This window comes from Thermobia domestica, unplaced genomic scaffold (assembly GCF_964235325.1).
Source record: "Thermobia domestica unplaced genomic scaffold, izTheDome1.hap1.1 HAP1_SCAFFOLD_425, whole genome shotgun sequence".
Taxonomy (NCBI): domain Eukaryota; kingdom Metazoa; phylum Arthropoda; class Insecta; order Zygentoma; family Lepismatidae; genus Thermobia; species Thermobia domestica.
In genome coordinates this window covers 35,347-51,798 of record NW_027656135.1, presented here as the reverse complement: position 1 = coordinate 51,798, position 16,452 = coordinate 35,347, and the positions used below count along the sequence as shown (strand labels likewise).

The following is a 16,452-nucleotide window of genomic DNA, read 5'->3' as shown; positions in this document are numbered from 1 at the left end:
CAAACAAAAACTCATAGATTCAATTATGGCTGATTTATTTGATAGTGTATCGACACAGCCATGGTGGGGGGAAACCGAAACTCAACCTTCGGAGGGTATCAATGAAGTGAACGACTCTTCATAAAGAAGGAGAAATTGATTTGTTTTTTTCATGTATGCTAAAGAACGTAATATTAAATGTAATAAAAATATATATAGTGGAAAGTGAAATGTTTTATTTGTGTGTGTGTGTTTTGTGTTCGTTTCATACACCTCAATATGTTAGGATTTTAAAGTTTTTTTTATAAGAAAAAAATCCTAACATATTTTTTTTCATCGTATATTATAAGTGATACGTATAATAATAATAATAATAATAATCATAATGAAATCAAATTCTTGAAATGAATGTTAAAATAGAAATTAGTATTTGAAATTATTATTATTATACAACTTTGTCTTAAGTATGATAGGACTTTTTTTAATTTTAAAAAAAGGAATTAAAATAATTAATATTAAAATTTTAAAAAACAAAAGTCCTATCATAATAATAATAATAATAATATTGAATTCACATACTTGATTTAATTTACGAAAGAATAACTGATTAAGTATTTGAATTCATTATTATTATTATTATGTAGTTATATGATTACATCATTGAATTAAAAATCAGTTTTAGAATCTTTTTTTAAATCACTATGAAATTCTTTAATTCAATGACTTAAAAATATGTTTTATGATATGTGTATTTAATTACATAACTGATCATAAAACATATTTATTTATTAGGAAACGGAGAAAATAAGAAATAAAACATTTGTTTTCAAAGAGAAAAAATAATACAAAGTGTTTATTGCTGATGAAACTATTTACACAATTAAAACGACGGTAAGTATAGTACATTTTAAAAGAACGTTAGATTTTGTTTCCATTGTTCCTATGATGATAACTTTACAACTGCCATATACTGTTCACTGATGATACTACTGCTGTTGATGTTGATGATGAAACGTAGATACAAGTCAATCTGAACATTGAAGATGATGTCCATACACACGATGACGATCTTTTACTCTCTGAAATGAAAAAAAATTGAAAAACAAACTTAAAATTTATTTTATCTATAATCATGAACAAATAATAATACATACAAACACATTATAATAAAGAAGAAGAAGAAATGGCTACCTGCAATAATATGAAAAGAAAGTAATCAAAACAAACGAAGAAGAAGAATGAAGACATAATTACATGTAAAAGTAAATACAGCAAACGACGATCATTTTTTTCTGGAGTTGATGAGAAAGTGTAATGAAATTCATTTAAGGACTTTCCTTTAGCTTTGAAGCATAGGAAAAGATATGAATAATGCCCACATAAGGATGATTTTACACTTTGAATTTGTTTATTATTAAATGTATAAGAAGTGAAATTTCTACGTAGAAATTGAATATGATGCATTACATATGGAGGAAATCCAAATGTATCGAAGTAGTGGGCACGGCCATCAGTATGAATATATACGGAAATCCAGTGTGTGCCAAGTTTGTTCGAGGGATCTGTATTTATGATGATAGCTGCAGGTAGTGGAACATGTGCTGGTAATTCATTGGCTGCATATACGCCAACGAAATGATTGTGAAATAAAGAATTTGTTTGCAAAGCATTCAATAAATCTAGTGTAGAGGACATCATGTATAAAAATGCAGACATGTACATATATGATATGATATTTAAATAACGTACCTTTAAAAATCCATGATGATGTTCCTCTGATGATCCACTTCTAAGAGAGATTGGAATTCTCCATACACAATGCAGGAGATAGGTGCTGGTAGAGGCTTCGTAAAATGAACTTCCAGACGAACACACCCATGACGTATAAGATTCCAATGCTGCACAGCGCTGGCTTCTCCATCTTGAGTAATGTCGAAAACAAAGATAGTGTATCCTTGAGGAAAGTCAAGGCGAGGAATATTGTTGCCATGATTGGAAAAGTGAATGCCTGATCCACAGAATAAGGTATGATATGAGGAAACATAGAGGTTGTTTTCGAAAATTGGTTGTAATGGTTTTGAAGGTACAGGTTTTCCATCAATGTATAGAGAGAAGAAATTGATGTCAAAATGTTTGAAATGAAATGGATTTGAAGTTATTGTTCCTGTATAGGCATCATTTTGTGTAAACGCCACAATCACTCGAGTTGGTAATACTCCCATAAATAAATTATCTATTGTTTTTGATTGAAGATCCTTTGGAATGACGAACGACTTCATTTGCACTCTTGTGAGAGGATATTTGGCTGTTGTTGATTGTAGAAGCTTGTTATGTGCTAGTTTTATTGTAGGACTAACATTAATCTTTTTAATATGTAAAGCAGCGTCTAAAATATTCACTTTAGCCTCAACAGACGCATCACTAGCGATGAGACAAAAGTTTGGCTTTGCAGGAATTAACTTGAGACGTAATTCTACTCCTTGGATTAAAAATTTATCTTGATTAAAAATATCACAATGAAGATGTCCAAGCATGTCGAATTTTGCACTTTTTTTTGTTAATTCATAACGTTGTTGAAATCCTTTATTACCACTAGATGTTGCATCCATATGTCCAGCAGTATCTTGAAACCAGAATGCACATTGAAGATGAGTATTTTTAGCAGAATCATCATAATTTAACAGTTTTTCAATGTATGATCGATATGGATGATTATGAGATGGAAATGAAATCAGTTTGTTATTTAAATACACTTCCACTTCACTGAACATAGAATTTAAAAAGTCATTAATAGGAGCCACAGCTTTATCACTTTCACCAAATGCTGATCCATCAGGCTTAACGATTTGAGCTTCGATGTAAAGAAGAGTATGTGGTAGATCTATGTATTCATCACTTGTTCCTGGGATGACAAACTCTATAGGAGCATTATCAGCTAGTGAACTGATTGGTTTGTATGTAACAACATGATTATCCAATATACTGGTTTGCGTTGGTTTTGTAGAAAAAATATCTAGTTCACTTTTTACACACTCGCAGGATTGATGATGTAAGAAAGCCATAATGGTGATGATTTAATCAAAGATATCGTGTGATAACTTCCTCTTCTTATAAGACTGATTTTTCTTTGTTTTCTGTGTACGTTTCCTCTTGCCCTTCTCCTTCTTCTTCTTCTTGCGCTTGATGATGTGTAATGGTGAAGGGTTAAAGATGGAATGATGTGTAATTCTTCTTTTCCTTCGTTGATATCCAGATCCTAGCATAGATTTCAGTTTATTTTTTGCTTTGTCTTGCAAGACGGATCTCGCTTCACCCATTCGTTGATGAAAGGATTCGTTAATAGGTTGATTGTCGATGATGACATCAGTAATAACGTTTGCTCCAGATTTTAATAATTCCTTTCCTACAGTTTTAGCTCCTTGTTTTACTAGTGGCATGACAGAACGAAATAATCCTCCAAGGAAACTTCCAATACCATGTCCAACTTGATAAGGGGAGCCAACATAAACGTTTCCAGTTCCAGAAAGAGCTTGTTTTTGATAATATTGTAAATATGGATTATTCATATTTGTCGATGTTGACGCACTGGTCGAAAATGTAGTTTAACGCATACAGTTCCGAAAGTGAATGCCAGTGGAGAGCCTGTACTATCTCTTATATCTATTTTGATGTGTTCAAAATGCATCTTCTCTATAGGCACATAATGTGGAGGATTAAAAATTTCTATAACACTACTTCCAAATGTATGATTCACAGGATTCATATTTATGATACGTAATAATGGTGCTACTGTATCTCCAACAAATACAGATTGAATTATATCACAATACACATACATTGTAGATGGAAGTCCTAAACGTAAATTTGGAATGCTTTGGCCTTGTTGCATATCCTTTAAATCAACGCTTGGATCAAACCCCAACATCGCACTAACACTTGGTGATAATGCAACGTCTACATCTATGTCTTTATGAAGACGTCGTATAAAACAGGTATTACTCTCACGAGTATAAGAAATATGTAAATTTGTGAATCTGTTGTACGTATTTATTATCTTTATCAATTCTGATATGTCAGTGTAATAACGTACAGGAATAGTTATAAATTTCCATTCATCACTTTTTGCAGGTTTGTAAAAAATTTTATTATTTTCGTCATTAATATTTAATATTGAATGAGGATAATGAATTTCAACAATAGCCACTTCCCACTTTTCATGGAATTCCATTCTTTGATGAAGTTTCGTAGTGTATGATGTTAAGGTGTTGTCAGGAAAATATTCCATAGAACTATTACTGGGAAGCGTAACGTAAAAATCTCCATCAGGTTCCATTGTACTTCTCGATCTTCTTTACGGATGATGCAGGTATCCAGGAATCGAAAGAAGAAGGATATCCTTTCCAATGAACAAGATATTCTTTTCTGCTGCCTTTTCTTCTTGTACGTATGATTTTATCTATGTAAAATGTCTTTGATAACGTCACAGGTTGTAATTCCTCTCTGTAAAATAATCCATCCAGTGGTTCCTTGTTTAAATCTTCAATTTCATAAACAGGTGGATCTCTTGGTATTATCTTCTTCACTTTAAATATTTCCCAAGTCCAATTTTGCATATATCCTTTATCAAATGTACGTTTAGTTTTACTAATTCGTACTGTATCACCAATCTTAAGATGTTTTGAGAAATTTGGATTCTTCTTTTTCTTCGTCTTCTTTATTTTATTATCATATTGATTATGCCATACTTGTAATAGGTTATTTTGAGAAACATTTGCAGGTGACATCTTTATACTTGAATGATAACCTTCATTGTATGATTTCACAAGAAGAGGTAATACATTTAAATAATTATACGTTTGATACTTTGTAAAATACTTCCACATTTTTTCTTTTAGAGTTCTGTTAAAACGTTCTACAATACTAGCTTTTATATCAGGATTTTTAGTTGTAATATGTTTTATTTTATTGTCCTCTAAGTACTTCTGTATTGTTTTATTAGTAAACTCACTTCCTTTATCTGTTCGGAATGTAATTGGTTTTCTGTCTTTGAACACAAGTTTCAATGCTTTTAAGACATCATTTGTACTTTTAGATTTTAATGGCACAGCCCATGCATATCGACTGAACACATCTATCACTGTCAGAATATAACGATATCCATCATTAAATTTATGAAGAGATTGAAGATCGTTAATATCACTTTCCCACTCATCATCAATGTTATTCACTACATAGAAATCTCTTTTAAAACGACGACGTACAGGTTTGTGTAACGTATATGTTGTTTGTTGCAGTAACCATCTTCTTATACAATGTATAGGAATTTTCTTCTTTGTAGCTATCCACAATTTTTTAACAGTTGAAAACGAGGCAGGATGTGAAGGGTTGTAGTAAATCTTGCTTAACTGTTTGTTTACGGTTTCCACCTTGACCATACTGGACGTTTACAGGCACGTCTCCTTTTCCTTATAGGAGATATTACTTTTTCCTTTTCTTCTTCTTCTTCTTCTTCTTCGTCGTCTTCTGCAAACGATTTCAGAGGTATTTTTTCCCTTGACGATGATGCTGTTGGTGATGCTTTAGTTCGTCGTAAAATATATGACAAACGTTTTGGATTTCCAATAAGTTCTTGAGGTGTGTTATTAGAAGATAAATAATTACAAAATTTCTCCCATCCCGGTGGATTTGTGTGTTTCCGGGGTCGCGACACATCAGAAATTAAATCTACAATGTGAGATCCTTCTAGTTTATCACCTCTGATGTAAACAGTTCCTTTATTATCCCACGTGATATTATCATCATGTTTCATTCTATGTAGTAGTAATTCAGCTCTTTTACGAAACATTTTGGGTATAGATAATAATATTTCTTCTTCTACTTCAGGCTTCTCTGATTTAGTTGACGTAATTGAAAGTGTTACAGGTTCTTCTTGTTTTCGTATTAAATGTAAATATTTTTGAAGAATATTATTATACTGATTCCACTTTTCTTCATCACTAAGTGATGATAACTGTAAAATCTCTTGCATTTCTTGATCCAAATTAGATTCACGTTTCTCCAGGGCTGATGATGATGATGATGTTGGTGTTTGTATACGATTCAGAACTTCAGGTGGAACTAAAATCATCTTCTTTGCATGTTCCATTGTACTAACGGAATAGTAAACTTGATAATGCACCAGTTAAAATAGGAGCTAATAATGCCGGTAGGAATCCACCCTGCTGCTGTACTAATAAATGCTTCTTCTTCTTTTGGATGGAGTTTCCTTTCTTCACAAGATATCGAAGCGTCCTCTTGTATCGCTTTAATCTTGCTTTCTGTGTCTTTGTAAGAGGTACATTCCCTTTTAATACATTATAACAACATTCACAAATACTTCGAATCACTGAAGAGTCTGCATTGGCCAATATAGCTTTACGTAATTTAGGATTTGCTTTGCTCAGCGTACGAAGAAGATCTCCGTGTTTTACTCTTGGAGACATATTGTCAGAATGAAGAAACACAGTTTAAAACAAACATTATAAACACATCTTCTTCTTCTATTTCGATGGAACATAAACGTAATGATAAATATCATCAGGAAAAATATTTGTTTGAAAACGAAGTTCATCTGGCGTATCCTGTTTTAAATCAATAAAGAAATATCCATATGGTAACTTTGTTGCGTCGGTGAAACTTTCTTGAAGAAATTTTGGATTCTCAGGAGTTAATTGATAACTTAAATGTTTAATTTGTGATTTATCTCTTGGATTTTTAAATAATACGAGATAAGAACAATTCAAACTCATATCTCTGCTTCCTTTTCCCTGATGAAATATGTTTTGTGTAATAAATAGTACACTAAGATTTCTATGATGAGAACCCTTTGTAAAGAAATCAACTATATTGCGGTTCACTTCACACATTTGATCATCAATAATAATAAGATGTGGTCCAGTTTCAGGTAAAAAGTCTTTTGTTCGAGGTAATCCTTCAATAAATTGTACTTTTGTCGAAATTTCTCTGTATGCATTTTGCCATTCTGCATAGTACCAATAAATATGACGAAACGATGTATTAACCATACGTGGTAAATTGGACAGGAAACGTATTACAAAGGAAGTTTTTCCACATCCACTTGGTCCGGCAACAATACATGAAAAGGGATGTTTCCACGTCGTGTCCATGTTAAAGAATATGATCATTCTTTCTTCATACGTATATTTATAAAGGGCCTTATTACATTTCTCTTCTTCTTTTGTTGGAAGTAGTGTAGCCATATGGAAGAGTATCATATGAATTTGGTATTCTACGTCGTTTAATATAATTTATCTTATAAATTTTTGTTTCGGGCATGCTGACGATAGTATGGTCTTTCCTGCGGCAAATTTTTTTCTCATTGGTAATTTTTACTTCCGTGGGACGAGATTCTTCCTCTTCTTCTGCATCCTCTTCATTATCTACTATCATTTTCTTCATTACATCAAAATTTAGGTGTTTTGAAGATTCATAGTTTAATGAAAAGCCTCGTATCTTGCATACTTGAAACTCCTTCTTCGTGCTGGGATCAAAAATACGTAAGCTGTAATTCTTCGGGCCCGCCGATACATATTCTGAAATATAGGCTTCTTTACCATATTCGAGGACTTCATTTGTTAAATCGCCTAAAAAGTCACCAGTTGGAATTGTACTTTCACCAGGTTTTTGCGTATAAATGACGGAATCAGTATCAAAATATAATACTCTTTCTTGTAGCTGATCTAAATATTTGTACAATTCTAATCTTGCTTGTGCTGTTGTGTATGCGGCTATGACAACATTTACTGTTGGTAGTGAAACAGGAACGTCATCGGTGTATTGCCAATATACATATAACATGTCATCATTTACTGGGAATATTTGATGAACATCTATATCATGAGATGTTAATTTTTCATATAATTCCTTGGGTTCCTTAATAATGCTGACATGACCCATGTTCTCACGTTGACCAAATTTTCCCCAAAATGAATTTAGCATTAATTTAGCTAAACTTCTAAGTGCTGGATTATGTTTAATTTTGTTCTCATCTAGACGTATTCCTTCCTTTTCATAAAATTGCTGAATGTACTTCTTCTTTAATTCATCTGTTTCACACCATGCTGGCCATCCACTTGCTTCTGTTTTTGCTTTCAGGAAGGTGTTTATGTATTCTGCAAATAAGCCACCACTTTTTGTTTTTTCATCATATTGAACAACGTCATATGCCCATATTTCATGAATATCTATTATTTTGTATCCTTTTTCTAATGCCTTTCTTACTTCATCTGCTACCCATGTTCCATGTAGCACTCGGTCTTCATCGTTGTGATTACAAGGTGCTTGGTTTAATTCATCACAACATGTACGGCAGAGTGGAAACATCAATCTATCATTTGATTTATAAGGGAGTACAGGATGAAACAGTTGTTTTGGAGGCAAAATACTGAGCTTAACTAATCCTTCTACTTCTTCAATGGTGGGAATATTTGAATCTCCAGGCAGGTAGATAGTAGGATGACGAATTGGAAACTTCTTAGTCTTAGAGATAAATGGGTACAATGAAATAACATCTTTGTATTTTATGGTCTCTCCTTCAGATTCTTGTGCTTTATGATACAAACGTATGGCATTCACACGTCCTCCATAAAAAGCGTCACGAGGTTTTAATGGTGTTTTCTTTGTATACGGATGATTACTAACATACTTCTTCATCTCTTCATTTCCTGCCAATTGTTTTTTAAATTCACAACCCCATATTTCATGCACTTCACAGCCAAAATCTTTTAATTTTTGGATTTTCTTCTTTGTTGCTTCATATCGAAATTCCATGGTATCTGTAGTATTGTTATAGATGGGTTTATCTCTGTCGTTAGGGTAGCAGTAGATACAACCATGTGTGAAATCGCCTTCATACTCCCAGACGTGTATTTTTCCTGTATTGGGATCTGTCCATACACCATCTACTTTCATTGATGCTATTCGTTTTTCCTTACTACGTGCAGCATTGGTAATTTGGATGTTTCTGGTTTTTTCTTCCCAAGCTATCCATTGTACTGCTTCAACTGATTGTACATCTCTCCATCGATATCCGTTCTTTGGTATGATACCAATTGTATTTTCCTTTAAGAAATTTCTACGATATACCAAATTACATGCACTGGCAATTGTAATACATTCAAGTAAGGGATTGACATTAGTTTCAGATTCAAATGTATTCATAAATGAAATACAGGCTTGACGTAATACCTCGACATCCTGTACACAATACTTGATGAGTTCTTCTTTCATTTTAAAGGTGTCGTTTTGATGTTCGGTATACCATTGGAGAAACTTGCGTCTTTCGTCTACTTTCATAGTATCTGCTCCATAATATTTAATGTCTGGAAGCGGCCCTTCATAGGTTTGGTTCTCACGTCGATTAAAGAAGTGTGGGAAATATCCTTTGCACGATTGAAGTCCAAATGCACCACTTAATTTACTTAAGGGCATAGGAAGAAAGCTTAGTGAATCGATGAAGGTTACGTTTCCTATTTTAAGAGAGAGAATTTTTGCTCCATTCATGATTACTTCTGGAGTCCAATTCATCTTCTCAACCATGGTCTTAATGATGAAATGTGCGTCATATCCCTTTGAGTTATGGGCAACACAGGTTACTGATTTAATGTTTGGTCGACGTTGTTGAAGATGTTTTAGAAAATCTTCTATTACATTTTCTCCGTCAAAAATATTTTCTCGCTTTCCACAAATGACACAATCATTCTTGATGTTGTTATCTTCATAGCATTGGTAGCATACATGTTGACTAACCAAGACATTAGGTATATGTTCATATATGTTTGCGTCCTCGTCTTCTATTTTCGTATCTTGTGTGCATTCAATATCATAAAACAGAATCATAGCTTTCTTCTCCATGATGATTTTTTCATTGGCTTTTTTCGATTTTCTTCTTTCATTCACTTTCATGTAACATTCATGATTGGGTGGTACTATAGCATAGCAAATGTTGCAATAAGTTTCTCCACATACGTGAGAACCTTTCTCTTTTACTACATAAATTTTCAAACACTGGTCACAACATTTCACAATGGAACATAAAGGCTTTCCATTTTGATACGGCGCTGACTTGTGATAGTCATAGCATGACTGTCCATAAAATTCTCGATTACAATCATTGCAAGTAATATGGATATCTTTAAAGTCACATGGTGGCTTCTGATGACAACGAAAACATACAGCTGTACAATGTTTCAAATGTGCATGCTTGTTTTCATATTTCTTATGACAACTTTCACAATAATAACTACAGCTAAAACATGCTGTCAAGCTTTCAATGACGTTGTAGTGGTTATCTATAAACAGTAAATTTAAAGCAGTTCTCTCGTTATCACTTGGTGGTGCTTCAAACATAACATCACTTCCTGAAAAACCCCTATACACTGTGATTTTATAATCCTTTAAATATTCCTGAAATTTACGAATTTCAGGAATTCCACCACCATGACTAAGATCTACATCAGCAGATTCACATAGGTCTTCTGCTTCTTTTTCAATTATATATTTATATTGATTTACATATCTTCTGTATTCAGCTTGATTTCTTCCCTTGTATTTTTTCAGTCCTATGGCAACTACGATTGCATGTGCTAAACACCTTGTACCTTTATTCTTAATTGTAACAATACCACGTTTTGCCTTTACGTATTCTTCAGTATTCATAATATGTTGTTTCAAAGGACCTTGTCCTCTTGGCATACGTACATGATGAAAATTCACGATGCAATCTTCATTTATAAGAAAAGCCGCATTACTTTGCAGTACTTTCTCATAACTTATCCATAGAACTTCTGCTGAAAGATTTCTTGCTTCTCTGAATGACAACCAAAAAGGGCGGTGTCCTTCTCTCTCATTTGTAATTGTTATTCCTACGTAATCATGCTGGTCCACATTACGTAGCAAATAATCTATTAGTGCCCGTAGACTTGCTTCAATTGCCGTAAAAGGGTTTTCATCTGCACGTACGGGGGCTAGACGGAATCGTAGCATTCTACCCTCCATATTGTATCTTCTGTATTGTCTTCTTCGTTCTTCTATTATATGAAATCTATTGTGTCCATCATTACGGTTGTTATTTCCGAATCCTACTTGTATATTTGAATTTCGTTGTGCTTGAAATACGGCTAGCAATTCGTCCATTCTTTTTTCTATGTCGTCTAAATCGACTTCCATTTCTTCGTGTTCTGTATTAGCCTCTGCTAATATTTCCATAATTGAGGGATATATTACTTCTTCTTCTTCTTTTCTGGGATCGGGAAACAAATTGTTAATCCAATTTTCTAGTTCATTCGTGTAAAACTTATCATCTTCTTCTTCTATCTTCATCTCTTCCTTATTGTAATCCTCTCCTATTATTTGGGAAAACGTGAAATTTAGCAGCTCTTCTTCTTCATTTCTCCTTTCTTCGACGTCTTCTTCTGTTCCTTCTTGTAACCACTTTATAATTTCTTTAATACGGCCTGATGCTTCTTCTGTTATCGTTCTATTGCTAGCACTGTTCAATATTTGTAATAGTTCTTCTTCATCATATTCTTCTTCTTTTTCTACTGGAATTTGAATTTCAATAGTTTCTCTTTCTTCTTCTTCTTCTGTTGCTGCTTCTTCTATTCTTTCTTCTATTTTCATTTGTTCTTCTCCGGCTTCTTCTTCTTGCATTTTTTCATGATGATCTATTTCCATTTCTTCTTTTGCGTCTTCTTCTTCTTCTTCTTCTTCTTCTTCTTCTATCCCGATTATGGCATTTATTTCACTTAAAAGAACTTGCGTTTCGTTATTTACGCCCACTACCTCTTCTTCTTCTTCTTCTTCAATGTCATTAATGAAGACCGTAATCTCCTTCAGTAAATCTTGCGTACTCTCTTTTGCCATTTTTCTTCCTCAGATGTATATATACGTAATGCAATATATGTAAATGGTATATGTAATAGTATATGAATATGATATATAATAGGATATATAAATCTTATTTAAATGGAATATATATATGTATATAAATATTTTGAAAGGGTATATAAGCGTTTAAAAGAATATACGAGTAAGTAAAATGTGATATATATAAGTAATTAAAAAGGAATAATAATAATAATATCAACGGGAATAGGGAAAAGGATTACACTTATCTTTATTTGTATGCAACCTAAAATAAAAAAGAAATGAATTTTGTTACTTATAAATCAATATATATTAGATATATAAATATATACTATATAAGACAGAACTTTATAATGTCAATGAAATAATCTCTCATCATACCTTTTAAATATTTTTAACTTTTCTTCCTATTCCATGGGATGAAGAGTGAAACAAATGTATGCTCACAATCTCTTTCAAATGTATTGACTAATGAAGATATGTAGATTACACGGTCTTTTATACTTATTCTGTTTTAGAATTTTATCGTTAATTTTAGTGAACGCGAAATCCGTATTTCCTCCTCCTCCTCTCTACACTTCTTTCTTTTATACTGTCATTAATTTTAGCGACCACAAATTCAATGCTATCTTCTTTACAACTTAACGAAAAGATGCTATTGACTTTCCCCGGAAAACCGTTCCTACATGTGTCTTATTCATATGCTCCCCTTAACGTGTGAATGAGGGATGGAAGACATTTTAAACTAAAAGATTTCATCTCTTTTTCTTACGTGATACAGCGTTCATCTTTAGTGCACGGGAAGTCACAAATTGGAATCCTGTCACGATATGGAATCAACACTAGGAAAACTATGGAATCCATACTAATATTGTTTATTTTATATTATTTTTTACGTGTAAGAATACCACCCCCCGGGAGCCCACAACTTTTTACCCCTTAGATGTCATGTTACTGATTTCAAAGTGTCTTTATTGAATACAACACCTTCGAAAACTATAGAATCGATACTAATGTTGTTTATTTTACGTGTATGAATATCACCCCCCGGGAGCTCAACACTTTTTACCCCTTAGATGTCACGTTACTGATTTCAAAGTGTCTTTATTGAATACAACACCTTCGAAAACTATAGAATCGATACTAATGTTGTTTATTTTACGTGTATGAATATCACCCCCCGGGAGCTCAACACTTTTTACCCCTTAGATGTCACGTTACTGATTTCAAAGTGTCTTTATTGAATACAACATCTTCGAAAACTATGGAATCGAAACTAATATTGTTTATTTTAAAATATTTTACGTGTATGAATATTACCCCCTAGGGAGACCCCATGAGCTCACCACTTTTTTTTTTACCCCTTAGATGTCATGTTACTATTTTCAAAGTGTCTTTATTGAATACAGCACCTTCGAAAACTATGGAATCGGTACTAATATTGTTTATTTTAAAATATTTTACGTGTATGAATATTACCCCCAGGGAGCCCCTCGACAAGTGAACTTTATGTTACATAATATTATTACATGAGTACTGTACTTTGATCTAAGGGGACTCGGTGAATCATTGGTAAAGCGTTCACTTGTGATGCGATAGGGGACCTTGGTGATTTAGTGTCCACGTCTCATATAGCCTCGCTGCTGAAAGGGACGCTATGACAATATAGATGAAAGTATTTTACAAGTACTTATTGTCTTTTCGAGTGCAAAATAATACGCGTTCAATACTACACAGAGGCTTGTAGTGTTTGAGCCCCGTCGCCCAAAGCTTGGACCTCTCCCAACAAAAAATTTCTTAATGCACGCCTGTGTACATAGCTAGTATACGAATTCTATGACGGGAATCTGAGCATTTTAGAAGAAATTGATGATAATAATAGGGAATATTTTAACTACTTTCGTCCTTTTAAAGTAATATCACATACAGCTTAGACTATAATATGGAGAAAACTGTATAAAGTTCAACTTCCTAGATCAACTTAAAGAAATGGAGAAATGTTCTCTTATTTGAGAATAGACAATTGTTTTAACTTGAAGATTTGTACCCCATGTTGAAAACGTGGGGTTCTGTGGATCAGTGGTAAAGCGTTCACCTCCGGTGATTGGGGTCTCTGGTTCAATCCTAACTTTCGTCGTGTGAACTTTGTGGTGCATATAGCCTCGCTGCTGAACGGAACGTTAAACTCAAAAATCAATCAACATCATATGACATAGGTAACGACATCCGAGATGAATAAGCAACACTAGTTTTGTAAAGTTTTAGATCTCAAACACTGTTTTAATATTACCTAAAACACACACACACACATACATATCTTCGCTTCGTGTTGTCTGAAACCATGACCTAAGATAATGTTGACGCGACAGCTGGAGAACAACATTGAAATACAAAACATGTTCTGTTATCTTATTTTTCTGCTCTTTGCAAGTAGACATTGCAGATACAGAAACTCTCTCTCAGTTCGTTGACTTGTGTATGTGTATTTAACGTTAGATTTCACTCTTATTAACATTAGAAAATTATGAAATTAACTTCAGTGCCTCAGTGGTAGAGTGTTCACCTCTGGTGCATGAGGTCCCGTGTTCAAATCACGTCTTTTTTTTTCTATATACTTGTCATTAATTTTAGCGACCACAAATTCCCTGCTTCCTTTACAACTTAACGAAAAGATGCTATTGACTGTCCCCGGAAAACCGTCCTTATCATTTCATTTTACGTTCCAGAGGGCACGGTGGCTCAGTGGTAGAGCGTTCACCTCAAGTGCTTGGGTCCCTGATTCGATCCCAGTTCGTGCCCTATGAACTTTGTGGTGGACAAACATCATATGCGTGGATTTCCCTTCGGAGTTCATCAGTTTCCTTCCACTTTCTTCATTACATCATTTCATTCATTTTTTCATTATCACCTCACCTTCATTAGCCTAGTAGACGTAACCGTAGGACGTAAAACTCGATGGACAAACACCGTGTACGTGAATTTAATGCAACATTTCATTCATTCATTTCTCATTACCATCGTCCCGACTGGAGCTCATGTGATTCGGATTCCACGTTAATCAGTAGGTCCACGTCTCATATAGCCTCGCAGCTGAAAGGGACGCTAAACTAAAATCAACTCAACTCATCAACTCATCATCACCGTCTGCATTAGCATAGCCGACATAACTGTAAGACGTAAAACTTAGTGGTTCAGATTCCACGATAATCAGTAGGTCCACGTCTCATATAGCCTTGCTGTTGAAAGGGACGCTGAACTAAAATCAACTCAACTCATCACCATCGCCTCCATTAGCATAACCGACATAGAAAGACAGACAGACCTTGTTGGCTTTATTGTTGGACGTAAATCTCTTCATTGTTTAAAAGATTTCATTTACAAACAGAAAGACAGACGTATACATCATATTATCAAAATTAAAATACCAAGTCTACAGACACTTCTTGCGACAATTGCAATGCGAACCAGAAAACATTCAAGAATTCCATCTTATCATTTTTCTTAGAAGCATCATAGAAGTTCGCTTATGTGTTTTTAACTAGGGCAGTCTTGTTATCTCGTTGTAGTACGTATCATCAAAACATTTGACAATGGCATCTTATCTGTTGTTCTTGAAACTAAACCATTTTAAGATGAAGTTCAATGTACTAACAAAACAGAGGAAGAAAGAGACTAACAAAACAGACATTCACATATGTGTCTGTGTGTTTTTTTTTTAAATGTTAGAACATGAACGGAACTTTGAATAAATACACTTGTTCTTTCAACTGCCTTTATAACTAAATGAAGAAAGAACATATATATATATATATTTTACTTACCTATTTTAATAAGAACGAGCGGTATCACAAAACACACATACACTTCAGTTTTAGGTTGAAAACACAATCAATTGATAGGATTTAATCCTAAGAACTTAAAGCACAAAACACTCACTACAGTTTAAGCTGAAAACACAATCAATTGGTAGGTTTCAATCGTGGTAACTGAAAGGACTCTGATGAAGATCCGGTAGACGTTCAAGAGTCTTTGCGGGAGGGGGGCGGGGCTTGGGAATTCAAATTAGCTAACCAATACAAGGCGACTAGAAAAGGCGTGTTTTTTCATGAACCTATAGCTGATGGTAACCCTAAAAGGCATGTTTCATCTTGTTTCTAGCAACATGATGTTCTCAAAGGCTATGAACATAACAACTAAACAGGAAGTGATATCGATTTACTTAGCATAGCAGATATCATCCTGTGAATATTCATATAACACACTTCACACCCTACGTTTTAAACAATATGATATGCTATGAGAAGTTTCCATTATTAGAATTTGCTCAATCAATGGAATCCATTCGCAGGAGGTGTGGGGGAAAGGAGTGTATAGGTATGTGTTTCGTTATGAGACTTATATCAGGTTTCATGTCTCACGTCTTTAAAAAATTGTGAAATACAATATTTACCTTAGCAACTAAGCCAATTTCGTGAGAGGCTTTGATCATTTGACTATCACGTCTTCTACAGACACTTTGTGGGAATAGGGCCAAGGGGCTAATCAACA

The 16,452-nt window shown here is 33.8% G+C and overlaps 1 protein-coding gene across 1 annotated transcript; it reads right to left on the bottom strand.

The window, feature by feature from the left end:
- Positions 1-8,225: 8,225 nt before the first annotated feature.
- LOC145676851 (uncharacterized) lies at positions 8,226-15,850 on the bottom strand. The gene is made up of 3 exons (XM_081747640.1): positions 15,726-15,850; positions 8,272-12,169; positions 8,226-8,237 (listed from the first exon to the last, which is right to left on the bottom strand). The coding sequence occupies exons 2-3, from the start codon at positions 11,899-11,901 to the stop codon at positions 8,226-8,228; spliced, it is 3,642 nt and encodes a 1,213-aa protein (XP_081603766.1). The 5' UTR covers positions 11,902-12,169; positions 15,726-15,850.
- Positions 15,851-16,452: the final 602 nt, after the last annotated feature.

Coding starts and splice junctions, on each gene's coding strand:
- LOC145676851 (XM_081747640.1), bottom strand. CDS start 11,901: ATGGCAAAAGAGAGTACGCAAGATTTACTGAAGGAGATTACGGTCTTC.